The sequence below is a fragment of the Trichoderma harzianum genome (genome assembly GCF_003025095.1).
Source record: "Trichoderma harzianum CBS 226.95 unplaced genomic scaffold M431scaffold_31, whole genome shotgun sequence".
Lineage (NCBI taxonomy): Eukaryota > Fungi > Ascomycota > Sordariomycetes > Hypocreales > Hypocreaceae > Trichoderma > Trichoderma harzianum.
The window spans coordinates 158853-173817 of NW_020209279.1; the positions used below are offsets into that span (position 1 = coordinate 158853).

At 39.0% G+C, this 14965-nt stretch overlaps 5 protein-coding genes across 5 annotated transcripts; 2 read left to right on the forward strand and 3 right to left on the reverse strand.

Annotated features, from left to right (window-relative positions):
- Window positions 1-1446: 1446 nt before the first annotated feature.
- On the reverse strand, window positions 1447-2485 carry M431DRAFT_501653 (hypothetical protein; the record flags this gene model as incomplete). The annotated part of the gene is made up of 2 exons (XM_024918045.1): window positions 1447-2084; window positions 2107-2485. 2 exons carry the CDS (start codon window positions 2483-2485, stop codon window positions 1447-1449), a joined length of 1017 nt encoding a protein of 338 aa, XP_024767620.1.
- Window positions 2486-4393: 1908 nt separating this feature from the next.
- Window positions 4394-5441, forward strand: M431DRAFT_488176 (hypothetical protein; the record flags this gene model as incomplete). The annotated part of the gene is made up of 4 exons (XM_024916537.1): window positions 4394-4606; window positions 4661-4817; window positions 4968-5257; window positions 5304-5441. 4 exons carry the CDS (start codon window positions 4394-4396, stop codon window positions 5439-5441), a joined length of 798 nt encoding a protein of 265 aa, XP_024767621.1.
- A 1037-nt stretch (window positions 5442-6478) lies between these two features.
- Window positions 6479-7088, forward strand: M431DRAFT_514125 (hypothetical protein). The gene has a single exon (XM_024920156.1). It carries the CDS (start codon window positions 6521-6523, stop codon window positions 7064-7066), a length of 546 nt encoding a protein of 181 aa, XP_024767622.1. The 5' UTR covers window positions 6479-6520; the 3' UTR covers window positions 7067-7088.
- M431DRAFT_101121 (hypothetical protein) lies at window positions 7080-9382 on the reverse strand (the record flags this gene model as incomplete). Its single annotated transcript, XM_024911294.1, has 3 exons — window positions 7080-7166; window positions 7220-7991; window positions 8058-9382. 3 exons carry the CDS (start codon window positions 9380-9382, stop codon window positions 7080-7082), a joined length of 2184 nt encoding a protein of 727 aa, XP_024767623.1.
- Window positions 9383-10039: 657 nt separating this feature from the next.
- Window positions 10040-11653, reverse strand: M431DRAFT_129270 (hypothetical protein; the record flags this gene model as incomplete). Its single annotated transcript, XM_024912393.1, has 2 exons — window positions 10040-11431; window positions 11498-11653. 2 exons carry the CDS (start codon window positions 11651-11653, stop codon window positions 10043-10045), a joined length of 1545 nt encoding a protein of 514 aa, XP_024767624.1.
- Window positions 11654-14965: the final 3312 nt, after the last annotated feature.

The following is a 14965-nucleotide window of genomic DNA, read 5'->3' on the forward strand; positions in this document are numbered from 1 at the left end:
AGCTGTCTCAGGATTTAACCGCCAGTCTATTGCGGACGGGAAATTCCGCTGAGTGGGCATAAAGATCGGTCAATCAATTTAGCGCCAGAGACGGAACCTGTTGCACCTATAATGGTGCGAGGTCACCTCCTGCAACTCGCTTTCATGTGACAGCAAATAAATGGCTATATCCAATAGCCATTAATTCTTCATCCTAAAGTTGGTCACTAGAAGCAGAACTAACAGGTTAGTACTTGAGTTGCTCTGACACTCAACGGCTTTGCACCCCTAAACGAGGCAGTGGATACCCCTGACAACTCAACTCATGGTAGCAGTAGTTCTGGATAGAGTGTGGAGTACTCCGTACCACAAGGCGAATGGCAGTGCTCCGTTTAACAACTGCGCCCGCCGAGTCGCCTAGTCTGAAGGCCATGCCCTGTTTATTTACCCTATCTCTTGATTGACCACGACTCGCATCCGTTTGCCTCTACAGTATCCGTACACTCTGCACGTTGTTAGAGTTCTCCTGTTCCGTTCTTATTAAGAGAGCCTGCTTTACAGGGTATAACAGTTCTATCTATAGACGAGGGTTGAGTCGGACGAGACGAGGGTTGAGTCGGACGAATGGAACAAATGGAGTGCTAAACTGGCATGAATTGTAGAAAGACTACTCCGTACCACACTCGTACTGTAGTTGTCCCAGACTAGGATACATTAAGGCCGATGCTTTTATTGACTCTACGGTACAGACATATTTTGATTGAACTATTCCATGATCCCAGATAATGCTATTTCATTCGTTGTCCTAGCAGGTGGCAGCTGTTAAAAACAAAATGATTGGGATCTATTACAACAAAGGCGATACTTTGCAACTTATTACAACTTGTGACCCGTCAATAACACTACCACGTGTATTTTAGTATCTAATTTAGATGCCACCATCCGCAAAGCCCTTCCTCTTTCGTTTAGCCACTGGAGCTCGCCATATTAGTTTCACGTATGAGATATTCGGGTTTCTTAGTTCTTGTCTTTTTCTATGTAAGAAGTTATTACTGTATCTCTCACAACTGCTTCTAGGTTGCAATCGTAATACTATCGTGATAATCACTAACGGGTAAACCGGCAAGGGACGCCAATCCACTCACCCTATCCCCAAGGATTGTCTTCAACGGCCCCACCGAATCCAGTCTATCAATCTCAAAAGTATGCAAGAAGAATTTAGTCTTTCTTGATGTTTCTATTTCTGTCTCTGTGGATCTTATACATCATATAAAAGTACATATTGTAAGTACAACCCCGACAACTAAGGCCTCTCGCCCCCATGAATGCCATCTTTTCATTCTTCATATATTCACACAACTTACGTCAAAACAGGCCCATAGCCAATCCGCCGTCAAATCTCCAATTTAGATAGCCTCTTCTTGAGCAACAAAGAGCCTGAGTAGCATATGTTGCTTAATCTGTGTGTCAGTCTGCCTGATCATATAGCTTCCGAATGCTTCCGAAATGGTAGTAAACACATCTAAGCCTGAACACCAATGCAGACCATTCTGTACTGAAAGCTGTGTCCTCGCCACCAAAATCCTGCCATACACTAACAACAACTTCTTTTTGAGAAGCTCGTACAGAGAAATCTGTAGTACAGTATATACAACTGCTGCAGACTTCAGTATGTAGTAATCTAAAGGCCCTCTCAATGCATACATCGAGTCCGTTCCTGGGATCATTATTGACCGCTCCATTTGTTTCAGCCTGAGTATCTAGAGACATGCGGCTCGCGTAGAACTCAGTTAGGGTACCTGTGAGAGAAGGGCCTTCCCGATGAGGGCAGATTGATATGTATCCCATAGACTGCATTGATATTGGGCCTTTGGCTTGGTAGTAACGCCAAACAGTATGAAGAAGGTATCGTCCATTGACAATCTTTGGATACACCGAATATTTTCTCTTGACCTTGTTGGTATCCAAGTCGTTTGGTCTGAGATATTTGTGATATGGTGCAATGAGACTCTTGAGATAGTCTTCATATCTTTGTTCCATCTTATTCAGTCGGGTATACTTGAGCGTAAGTTGAACATGTATGTGACTTAGACGAAACTTCTTGTCTGTTGCGACACTTTGAGTCACATAAAGTATACAAAGAATTTGCCGGTGTATCTGAAACATTGATCCGATGAAGCTTGATGCATTCGGTACAGACCCACCGATCAGGTAGTGATCGAGCGCGATGACTGAGATATAGCAATCGCCCCTCTGATGTGTCTGGGCGATATTTCTGAGCAGGAAGATTTCGATGTGCAACGGCTTGAAATCTGCGGCAAGTTTGGCCAATAAGCATCTGGCCATGTTGAGGGAGATGGGTCACTATAGCTTCGAGTAGCTCATTCGGTAATTCGAGAATCGCACACCGCGTGGGTGTGATATCGGGAGGCTCCCGTCTTAAGGGGCGATAGAGTAACTGAATAGAAAGAACCAAGAATTGGTAAAGTGCGCGAATGCATTCCATGTTGTAAATGTTTCTTCAGTGTTTGGGGGCAAATGGATGTATTATAGACGGGAATGGAAAACGAAGATGTCAAAAGGTGAATGTACGTCGTCAGTTGCATTATATATATGTATTTCAACACTCGGAATTTTCCATGGAATAGATACAAAAGGCCTTATACTTTACAAACCATCATGTAGAAATTATATTAGGTAGACGCTGGTTATGGCTGCCTTTTACTTTCTAATGGTTGTCTCAGTGATGCGGTACATATAAACTCAGCTCAGAAACTTTTAAAGTACATGACTTTTGTACCAAGACTCTATGGCGAATTTTAAGTTCTTTATATACTTCTGTATGTCTTCGCTCTTTTATCCAATGATACTTCATGGGCGTCTGGCATCTCTTTGTGCTATTCTGAGCGGGGTCGTGGAAGTTGACAAGAAGCGATTCACTTGATGCATAGATGAACAAACTTTACTAGAGTCGCAAAACAAAATCGGTATGTTGCTACAAATGAAGTATGTCGCTTAATATGAAGGGAGATTTGCAACCAGCACACCTATGCTGTAGCAATTAGACTCGGCGGCTTCGACTGCAGTACATTTCGCCCCAGGCTGTGTTTATAAGCGGCGACGGCCATTATGGGGCGATACGAAGCGTTCATCCCTCTTCCCAAGGACTGGATATATTGGGAAAATGGAAGCCCATAAAGTTATATGCTGAATTGTTGAGTGGTAGTTGCCGAGAGTTGATCCAGTGGCCTCAGCCTATACCCACCAGACTGTCCATCCTTCTCGCACTTACCCGTCCATTGGCAAAGTCTCTTCGCGGCCTCTGCCGTCTTTTTCTCCCCACCTATGTTTAAAACATGAGGCGTAGCCAGATGTGTGAGCTTATTGGTCGAGTTGAGTGCACTCTGCATTATTGGTATGATTTGCCTTTATTTCTTTGGTGCAAACCTCAGAAAGAGGAGCAAGTTCGCTGCGTCCTGAGATTCGCCGGCGTTTTAAGTTTGCAGCGGCCTGTCTACTCGGAAAACAATCCATCCAAATTATCAACTATACGGCCTATTTTACATCTGGTTGTGTACCTGATAATTAGTTTGATCCGTCATTGTCTCGCTTAGACAAAGGCAGCTTTGGGACTCAACTTAGACGCGCATCCTACAATGCGCATAGGTACCTCTAAGCTACTACAGTTCTTGAGAATTAAAAAAGACGCCCTCTACATACATGTACCATCTATATACTTTGATGTTGCTGTTCAACACAATTGCTTTTATCCGTGATGCGGGGAACCTAGTACGAAGCTGAGGAGCCGTCACGATGCTAACCTGGAGGCACATATCAGCTGAGTGACACGGCGCCGTGATCTAACCAAGAGTGGTATCAGTCTAGATGTCGCCTGGCGAAGGAAAATGCTAAATTGCACGACGCGGGTGGTGTATATTTGGCGCCAATAGATGGATGGCACAGGATAGAGCAGGTGAATCCTGATTCGCCTACCCCGCTAAGGAAGATGTTTGGAATCGTCTCGATGTACTCCTCGTTGTAAAATGAGGGAGATTGAATAAACAATTGCTATTACGAACCCGAGAGACACTACTAGGTAGTTTATACGTGTTTAACAAATCTTCTTGGTAAAGACAAGATGAGCAACTCAGAGAGGAGTGGAAATGGCCCGCCGAAGAGCAATGAGATTGACAATGTTGAAAGACTCACCCCAAGGCCTCAATAGTCGGTTCCAGGATTCCCCTCGCCTGTTGCGGGCTTGTATGATGATCTGAAGCTTGGTTCTGTCCCTTCATCATTTTTGGAGACTATGACTATCATCAATAGACTGCGAAAGCAGCCTGAAAGTCATAAAAAGAAGTAAGATGAAAATTCATGCCACTACAAGCTTCCAATACTCTTACTAACTTTGCATATGAGAGCAAAATATCAATTTGGAAAAACTCATAGTGATAGAACAGACGGTACTATTTGTGAAGCAGACGGCCCCTCGGGCCTAGTTGCCATCAAAACAATTGTCAAGAAAAAAGCATTCTCGGCAGAAAAAGAAGCGAGTAGCGAAATAAACGCTCTACGGCGATTAAACCACACTCACATAATCCAACTAATCGACTGGTTTGAATCAAAAGTTAGTTTGGTGGTGTTGGTGCAATTATGTATTAACTGCTAACATTTTTTCTAGGATAACTACTACATAGTTACGCAAAATACCGATGGAGGTAGTCTTTTTGATCGTGTAATAGATTTTACTAAATTACGGGAGAGAGAGGCGACAGTCATTATACTTCAAGTTCTCAGCGCCGTTGCCTATCTGCATAGCAATTCCATCATCCATCGAGGTGAGCAAAACACTTAACCTCAGTGGATATATACTCATCGCTAATAACGAATAGACATAAAGCCCGAAAACATAGTATATGCTTCGAAAGCTTTGGATTCACCCATTATTTTGACTGGCTTCGGTTTTTCAGCCATATAAAGTTCTGCAGATGAGCTCTTCTACGACTTTGTTGGATCATTTGGATATGCTGCCCCAGAAGTAGTACAAAAGGTTGGGCACGGTCGAGCCGCCGACATTTGGTCTGTTGGCGTTGTCATATATGTACTATTATGTGGCTACACACCAAACCGGAGTACTAATATTCAGGATTTTCTCGAGGAGTGTACTCAAGAGTATCTAGTTTTCCATGAAAAATTCTGGAAGAATGTTGGTCAAGACGCAAAAGATTTCATTTCCAGTCTGATGAATCTGGCTCCTGGAAAACGACCCACCTGCCAGGTATGTTTAATCACTTACCGTTTTTCTTTATTAGAATAACGTACAGCAAACTTCTGACAATGGGCTAATTTATTCTTCTAAAAAGAATGCGCTCGCACACCCATGGATTGATAGTAGGCCTTCAGCGGCGGCAAAGATGAATACAGCTGAGCAACAGTTTCTACCACTCTTGCCATTTAAATAGCACTACAAACAAAGAAATGGACAGCAATTATTAAAAACTCGAAAGCTAAATTGGAGATGGAAGGATTTAGGATCACAGTAGCAATTCATCGAGTCACTAGGTACCTCGTCTAATGCGGTTCTCCGAAGAGGAAATCTTGACATGAACCTATTGCACTGAGCTACATAGCAAGCTGATTGAAAACTTTCTAAAAAAGAGTACATTTGTAAGCATGTATCGTTCGTACAAAAGAAAATAGCAAATCTCCAATTACAACAGAAGCAGAAGTAAATCATGACTGCCAATACTCCGCAATAAAGGCTCAGCACCCAAGCACTATAGTAGCCATTATGGATCAACGCCACGAAGATTGAAGTTAGTGCACCACAAAGTCCCAATTACCTGAAGAAAGGATTCCGAGTCATCCACAGATAGTTAGTCTTCAGCCATTGTGAGGATCCGGCCTTGGCCAACGCGGATAAGAATCCGACATAGAAATGCCATGGCATTTTGCCTATAATTTGTCTATTACATAAAGACCGTCACAGAACAGCTGATCAGAAAGGCTTCCGCCAATCATACGTCCAAGCTTGCTTGAATTCTCCCGTCGTTTCTTTACAATGACAATGGCGCTACCAACACACTTTACCCTCAATACCGGATCTAAAATCCCCGCAGTCGGCTTTGGAACCTGGCAGGCTCGCCCAGGGCAAGTTGAGCATGCAGTTGAAACAGCCCTTCGGGCTGGCTATCGACACATAGATTGCGCTGCGATATACCGTAACGAAGTCGAAGTAGGACAAGGTATTCGTGCCAGTGGAGTACCTAGAGAGGATATTTTTATTACTGGAAAGCTCTGGAACACAAAACACGCCCCCTGAAGATGTTCAAAGCGCATTGGACAAGACCCTTGAGGATCTTGGGACAGATTATCTAGATTTGTTCTTGATGCATTGGCCAGTGTAAGTCTTCATATTAATCATATAAGAGTTATCTTTTTCGGTTTACTTATCGAGAGATTCTAGAGCTTTCAAATCTGGGGATGACCGGTTTCCGTCTTCCAGCTCTCGGACATTGATCCAGCGGTGACATACTCAACCATGGAAAGCCTACTGAAAACAGGAAAAGTTCGAGCGATTGGTGTTTCCAATTTCACCATTAAGCGTCTCGAGGATCTGATTAGCAAAACGAAAATAATTCCAGCTGTTAATCAGATTGAGGCACACCCGTATCTCCAGCAGCGCCAGTTGTTTGACTTTTGCCAGTCCAAGGGCATTCTCATCGAGGCCTACTCTCCTCTTGGAAACAACCAAACAGGAGAGGTACGAACATTAGATGATCCGCTGGTTGCGGATTTAGCTCAAGAATTGGGCTGGGATATCGGGCAAGTCCTCTACTCCTGGGGTGTACAGCGTGGAACAGTTGTTCTGCCTAAAAGCATCACGCCAGGCCGAATTGCGTCCAATTTGCAAGTCAAAGAGCTGCCTCAGCATGCTTTCGAGAAGCTAAATGGACTTGAGAGAAACAAGCGATATAATTGGCAGTCATTATGGGGCTTTGACATCTTTCAAGAAATTGGACATGATGAGATTCCACGGATTGCCAAAGAAGCAGGACCAGAGAACTTGAAGAAGTTTGCGAAATAGAAGATGTAGATTATTATGTAGTATAATTCTGTTCATGTCCCGCTGGAGTCCCATCTGGTGATATTACTACTTCATCCAAATTGAAACTCGGCCAAAAAGCCTACAACATGTTAGTGTGAGTGAAAATAGTTGTATGCAGACAGAGAAACTTACAGATGAATCTAAATCAAGCCAATCAGTTAGTTGCCAGTCCAGAAAAGTAGGCATTTCCGTCACCAAGTTGCTCTGAGCAACAGGGTGGAAGATGGCTCTGTCTTCAGTATCTAGCATGGGAGTGGCCAAGTTTTGATCACCCTGTTGTTCTTTTGGCGTGGTATAGTGCGTTTTCGAGTGCTGCGGAGTTGACTGGTTCATTGCAGCAGCTCTAAAGCCTTCCAGGATAACTGCATACCGTCGACTGGGTGAATTTGAAGCGGTCGCTCGTGCAAGATGGCCATGACAACTCTCCGCCAGCTGCATTAGCCTCGTTCTGTAACCAGGGTCGTCGGTAGCTCCCATGCGATGCTGCTGCATCACCCATACATATGTCACCACAAGTGCGCAGAACGTCACGTAATGAGTCCACCAGAAAGCATGGAAGATTGGACTTCCACGGGCCATAGTATCCACTGACTCCAGTACATCTTTGGCGGCTTTGATGCAATCGCTCACTTGGGTTATATAGGCGGATGCTGGAGAGCGCATCAAAAACAGGCGATTAGCGTGCATGATGGCATGCGAGTGAGCCAGACCGAGCGCCAGAGCAGGTCTTCGATAGCTGGGAATCAAGATGGACGGATGAACGGCGCCTAGATGAGGCGGTAGACTTTGATGCCAGTCTTGAATGCGTTGCGTTAAGCTTTTGGCGGCAGCTATCCTCTCGATCTCGGAGGTATGTTTGGCGGTATACATTTCTTGCGAGACGGCTCCAATTATCTTGGCAATACTGCAATTTTATCAGTCAGTAAAGTGTCTACTTGGAGAGATAAAGAGAAAAACCATGTTGCCTTACCGTGCATGAAAACATAGAGCATCAGTATGACACCCACGGCGATCATCGGGGTCACCAACAGGGCCATCTACCGACATGTCTTCGTCGTTAATTCGATCTGGTAGTTCTTGATCGATATAATCGTCGTGAAAATGACGCGGTCGTCCAAATACAACTCCCAGATAGTTATCGAGGACATACGCGGTCCAAAAGGTTCTGAGAGAGCATTGCTTCTCGATATAATCGGTTGACTTTTGCCGTCTCCTCCAATCTGCACGCCGCTGCAAACCAAGCGCGGAAATAAGCTGCAGCGCGTTTCCAAATATGTACCAGCTCTGGTTGAAGCGAGAGGTTGTGAGCAAGTATAATACTTGGACGATGCGGACTTGTGCGGACTCTAGTTTGGGAAACCCTGTTTCCTGATCTGTAAGTCGCATCGAGAAGCGGAAAAAGACATCGCCTAGACGAAGGGCCTGACAGTCCCTGGCAGGGAGCCCTTTGGACTTTTCCTGATGAAACTTGGCAATTGCAAGCATTACGTATATAATGGCGGCTTTTGTACGGCCAATGCTGTGCCATACAGCTACCCTTTCTTTTAAGTTGCCCTCCATAATGCTCAGCCAGGCCTCTGTGGAAGGACGATGCAGAATGCGGTAAGTCGCGATACAGACATCGAAATATAGAGTCAAAAGGTCCCTAGCTTCCTCTGGATCAGGTAGACAAGGCTGCTGTTGAGCACCCTCGCTTTCAACTGCCAATGGCTTGTCTCCAGCCATATACATCAATTGGTTCTCTGCCAACAGTCTGGAATCGTCGGCTCCCTGGCTACTCCCATGAGCAGAGAGGCGCCTTGATGCTCGATGAAGAAAAGCCAAACTTGATGTTGGATCAAAGACCTGGCCTTGAATTTCCGCCATTCCAAGCTCCGGAGATGCTCGGGAGGGAGCAGCTGGCCCCCCTGGCCGTTGAGATAGATCGTCTAGCGGTGCATTCTCACTGGGAGTTGTGCCAGCATTTGATATGAAGGACACAGCATTAGCGATGGCGAAGGTCTCGTTCAGAGAATGTCTGCCACCGCCTGCAGACCGCCGGTGGCTAACATCAGATGATGGAGGAGGCGTAGGCGGCATACCGCGAGTATACTTTGCTTCATACAAACATACTCGGCCTCTTGAGATGCATTTTGCGCATGGTTGGTCACCGCTGCATTTTGCCTTTCTGGACTTGCAAAAGTCACAAGCGCGACTAACCTTACGCGTCTTTCGAGAGACAGGGTCAGCAGGATCCTTAGCGATGTCTTCAATGCTCTCAACGCTCCTCTTCTGGCTTGTAAGCTCAGGTTCCATTTGACGATTAGTCAAAAAGCGCGGTGGATACGAATTGGACGCCTCGTTTCGGAATTGGATCGCTGTGAGTTCTTGTTGTCCCTGCGACGAAGCGAGGAACACAGCGCAGGAGGCGGAAAAGAAGCCGAAGGATGCAGTATTAATACCGAGCCAAGACAGCGGAGTCCTAAAATAGCTGCGTCGAGCTGTGGAGGAAAAGACAGGGGCTACGGTATGTCACGTTTGCGGGGATATCATCAAATGAGAAGCTTACGAAAACCACCACTCCTGTAATATGATCCACTTTGACAGGTCCAGACTTGATCTAGCTACTAGAGTGCTTATTGTGGTATGATGGTTATGTTTTGACTTGTGAAGCAGCATTTGAGGATTAGTAGACGTGAATCTACATGTATATCACAGCAATACGATATAGTTATGTAGTCGGTTGCGCAATTGGGAGAGTTTCAAAGCCATCAAGCGGTCTATGAAGTGACCTTTAAGAAAGAGAATGGGATCACAAGAGCCGGAATGTTAAAAAATGCTGGTGACAATAAACGATAGTAACATCAATCTGACTATCTTCCAATCACAGGAATCACGAGTTCGCCTTATAATATGCGCAGCCAGCGCAGCGTTCCAATACTAACAACTCCAAACTTCAATAAGGCATATCTTCGCCTAGAGCGTATACTTGAAAAGTAAGCTCTTATCACCCAACTTGAGCAACTCGTCTTCCGAAAATTGCGCTCTGACTGCCTCCTCAGGGATCTTTGACTTCTGCTTGTTGGCCCAGATATAGCTTAATTCCAGCAACAGAGCCGCGAGGACACCAGACGCGCCAAATGCCAGAGAAAGCCCGAAACCCGTGTGGTAAGTAGGCGCTTCTTTGTCAAGATACATGAAGCTGCCAATAATACCTCCGATGTTACCCATGCAAATGCAAAAGGCAAGTCCAATTGCACGACGGCTAGCTGGAGCCAGGTTGTTGGCAGCCCAACTTGTGGCAGATGGGTGGACAGGATAGATGCCCATACACGTTAATACAAGAGCGAAATATCCTGGTCCCGTATGACTTCCTCCTAGTTTGCCGTCGAATCCCATCACCACGGCGTATCCAATGGTGATGAGCAACATAGGAGCTGCAATGAAGGGAATCCGCCACAGAAAGCGATCAGACAAGTAGGCGAAGAAAATGGAAGAAATGCCTCCTGCCACATAGGCTGGCACCGTCATAAGCTGGGCAATTGTGTTGTTTGTAAAGCCCATTGCTTTGATAATTGAAGGCAGGGTGAATTTAGTTCCGTAAGAACAGGCTGAAATGCACAGCAGAATGTATGCTTGAAGATAGAGCCTCCAATTGGTGAGAACCATTTTGAATTCGTACCAGTTGAATCTCTTTTCAGAGTATTGTTCCGAGAAACGCCCGCCTTGCTTCACAAAATGTTGAAGTTCGAGAAATCTAATCTCATCTACGGACAGCCATCTACCGGAAAGCGACGGCGAATCAACGAGAAAGAAGAAGCAAAGCACGCCAAGTAAAGTGGTAGCAATACCCTCAAGGAGGAAGATCCATCGCCACCCTTCATAGCCGCCAACACCATCCATCAGCGCAATTGCTGCAGCCAAGAGGCCAGAAAATGCCCCTGATAGAGCACTAGTGCAGTAGAAGTAGGCAATTCTTGTGGCAAGCTCTTTGGGCATGTACCAGAATGCGCAGAGATAAACAGCGCCAGGATAGAATCCAGCTTCAAAGACGCCAAGAAGAAGTCGTACGGCAAGTAGACCGCCGAAGTTCTTGACAACACCGTGCATAGTCATAACGATGCCCCAGAGAATAACAAGAGAGCCGAGATAAACCGAGGGCCTGAACTTCCTCAACAAAACATTGCTGGGAACCTCAAGCAAAATGTATGGGATGAAGAAAAGGGCCAGTACAACATTGTATTGGTTCCCGACGAGGTGTAGGTCTTCGGAAAGGCCTTCAATCTTTGCGTTTCCAATGTTTGCGCGATCAAGTTGCGAGATAAGGTACAGTATTGCCAGCATCGGTACCAGGCGTAAATCGATCTACAGCACATTCAGAAATAAGCGTCAAGTCGATTTGATTTGGAATTGGCGTTTAGGTTGTCTTACCTTTCTAACAATTTTCTTCCTCTGGGCTTCTGTTATACTGTTGTAGAAAGCCGCATCTTCTTCACTTAAGCCCAAGACGGGTATGTTGTCAATGACTTTCACTTGAGCAGACTTTTCAATATCATGATTCGTGTGGTCATCTCTATCGTCCACCATGACAATGTCAGGTTTTTCGACCTTGGTAGTGTCTCCCGCCATGCTGAATCTTGATGGGAGATGTCAAGAGGATAATAATTTCGCTGAGATAGGTGGCTTGTCTCAGGTAGATGACCCAAGTAGGCTCTACAATGACAGAGTAGAACTAATGGAGAAGCTCACTGCTTCTTTGGTGATTAAATCACCTGGAGGTGCCAACATTTTATTATAAACAGGAATTTCACCTGCTCCCACCAATACACTCGTATAACGGTGCCTCTACCGAATCCCCAGATTTCCATTAGCCCCGCGTTGATAACCTAAAATTATTAAATACTTAAAAAAAAATGTAAAAATAAGAGTTTAAAATTAAAAAAGGAGGTTTATATTATAAATAAAAATAAATAATTTTTTAATTTATTATAATAAAAAAATAGCAGCTACCTTTAATATAAGGAAGAACTAAAGGAGATAAGTAAAACTAGGAAAGAAATAACCTTACCTAAAACTACTTTTAATTTAGTTAAAAACCCTATAATTAATAATATAATTTAATAAAACTATAGGTTATTATTTTTTAAAAAATAGTTTAGTAATATTATTAATTTTATTAAAAGTAAATTTAAAGAAATTAGTAAATTTATTAAATTTTAATATTAGGTTAATATTTATAACCTTAAGTAAAATATTAAATTTTTTATTTATTAAAAACTTTAAAATAGACTTATATAATAGTAGTTATATAATAATAAATAGTAAATTATTATAAATTTAAATATAAATAAAATATAAAAACTTTAAGGAGATTATTAATAAATACTTTAAAATTATCCTTAAATTAACCTTATAAATAATAATTATTATAAAATTTATTAAATAAACTATATTACTTATTAATATTTATATTACCTAAAATAAAAAATAAAATATAATATATTTTTATAAAAATATTTAGTAATTTTAATTATAAATTTATATTATAAAGGATACTATAATAAATAAAAGGTTACTTATAAATTTTAGGAATTATATATTATAATTCTTAAATTATACTTAATTATATTAAAAGAATATAAAAACTATAAATAAATTAAAAATTATATAAATTACTAATATATTATTTACTAAATTAAAAAGATTTTTTAATAATATAACTCAAATAAAGAAACTAAAGTATATACTTTTAAATAATATTAATAATATAATAAACTAAAGTATTTTAAATATTAAAAACTTAAATTAAAGGAATAATATAATATAGCCTTAGAAGAAAAATAAGTTAAAGAATAATAATTTATAAATTAATTATATAAATTAAAATTTAATTTTAAAATCTATACTAAAGTACTTAATAAACTTCTTTAAAAATACTATAAATTTTAAAAAATACTTAATAATTTATAAAATAATAAAATTACTTATAATATATATATTAAGTAAATAAGACTATACTATAAAGTAGTAGAATAAATTAATTATAAAAATTTATATTATAAATTATATATATTATATAAAATTAAAGACTAAATTTTAAAAAACTAAAATAGTTTTTAAATAAAGGGTACTATAAGACTAATAAAGAATTTATATTCTTTAAGAAAAAATATAAATATAATAATAATAAAAAATAAGGAGTTTTTAAAAAAAAGATTACTTTTATAATAATATAAAATAAAAAATTACTTAAAGTTTTAGTAAACTTTAAAGTAAATAAAAATATTAGAAGCTGGGTTAGTAAAAAAGAGTAAAAAGGGATAAGGGATAATTATAAGTAGCTATATAGTAAATACATAAGCTTAGGGTAATAAAGTAATTATATTTATCTCTGCCTTTTTTAATTCCTTCCTTAGATTTTAGGTTTTTTATAATATTATTATTAAGCTAAGGGCTTTATAACCCTTAGCTTACGCCTTTATAATATAGCTAGTATATAGCTATTACGTAACTATACCTTTTTTAAATAGGCTTTAATATATTACCCTTTTTTTTAAAGTACTACTTTAATACCTTTAATAATATTCCTTTTTTTAACTTTATAATTAATTCCCTTTATTAAAGGTATTACTTATATAAAAGCTTTAATATAGTTTAAGCTTTATACTTACTTTATTTTTATTATAAATATATTACTATTTTAAGTTTTTTTTTTATATTTTTAAAAGTAAATATAAATAAAAAGTTAAATATAATAATAGTTTTATAATACTTTTTTATTACTTTTATAACCTAAAGTAACTAATACTTTTTTATAAAAAATAAAAAAGTAAAAAAAGATATAAATTTACTAAAATTTTAATATAATAAAGGTAAAGTATTATTAATTTTATTTTTAATTACCTTTATTTTTATTATTTAAATTTTATATTATATTAATTTATTTACTTAGTATTTTTATAAAGGTTAACTTTTTAAAAGTAGTTTAATATATTTAATTTCTTTCCTTTATATTAGCCTTATAATTAACTTATAAATAAAGCTATTTTTTATTATTATTACCTAGGTTATATATATAAATAAATAATTAAAAGTTAACCTTTACTTTATATAAATATAATAAGTTTATTATTATAACTTTTTTATATTAAGTCCTTTTTTAATTTATTTTTTAAATATTAGCCCTAAGTATATAATATATATTTATAAAAGTTATAAAAAAATATATATTTTTATTTAAGCTTAATATTATTAAGCTATATAATTATTATTAAATATACTTTAGTAAGCTTAATTAAACCTAATATATTATTACTTTTTTATTATAATTATTATTTTAATTTATAATAGGCTATTATTAATTTATTATAATAGTAGTATAAAAAAGTTTTTTATAATATTAATAATATACTTATAACTTTAATAATAGTTACTACTATAATAATTATAGTAATTACTACTTTTAAAGTATTAGGTATTACTTTAGCTTATTATTAAGCATAGGTTTATAATATTACTAATATAAGAATATAATTAAATATTATAAATTCTTTAAAATTAATAAATATTATATTTTTTATTTTTTTTTTAATATATTTCCTTAGCTTTTATAATATTTTTATTACTAATTTATTTCCTAGGAGTAGTTTAAAAACCTTAAGGGTTACTATTAGTCTATAGCTATAAGCTATAGCTATAGCTATAAGAAAATAGAGCTTATAGCGGTTATTACAGTGGTCTTTACATCCCTATAGCTAGTCTATAGCACTAGCTATCACTAATATCCCCTATAACCCCCTATAACCTTTACAATCAGCTATACTTAATACTTGATCCTTCAACCTACCCTATAGCTTATAAGCTATTGCCTAATTAGGACTAGCTTATAGACCTTCTAAA

Excerpts from the sequence above, each read along its gene's own strand:
- M431DRAFT_514125 (XM_024920156.1), top strand. The coding sequence starts at position 6,521 with ATGGAAAGCCTACTGAAAACAGGAAAAGTTCGAGCGATTGGTGTTTCC.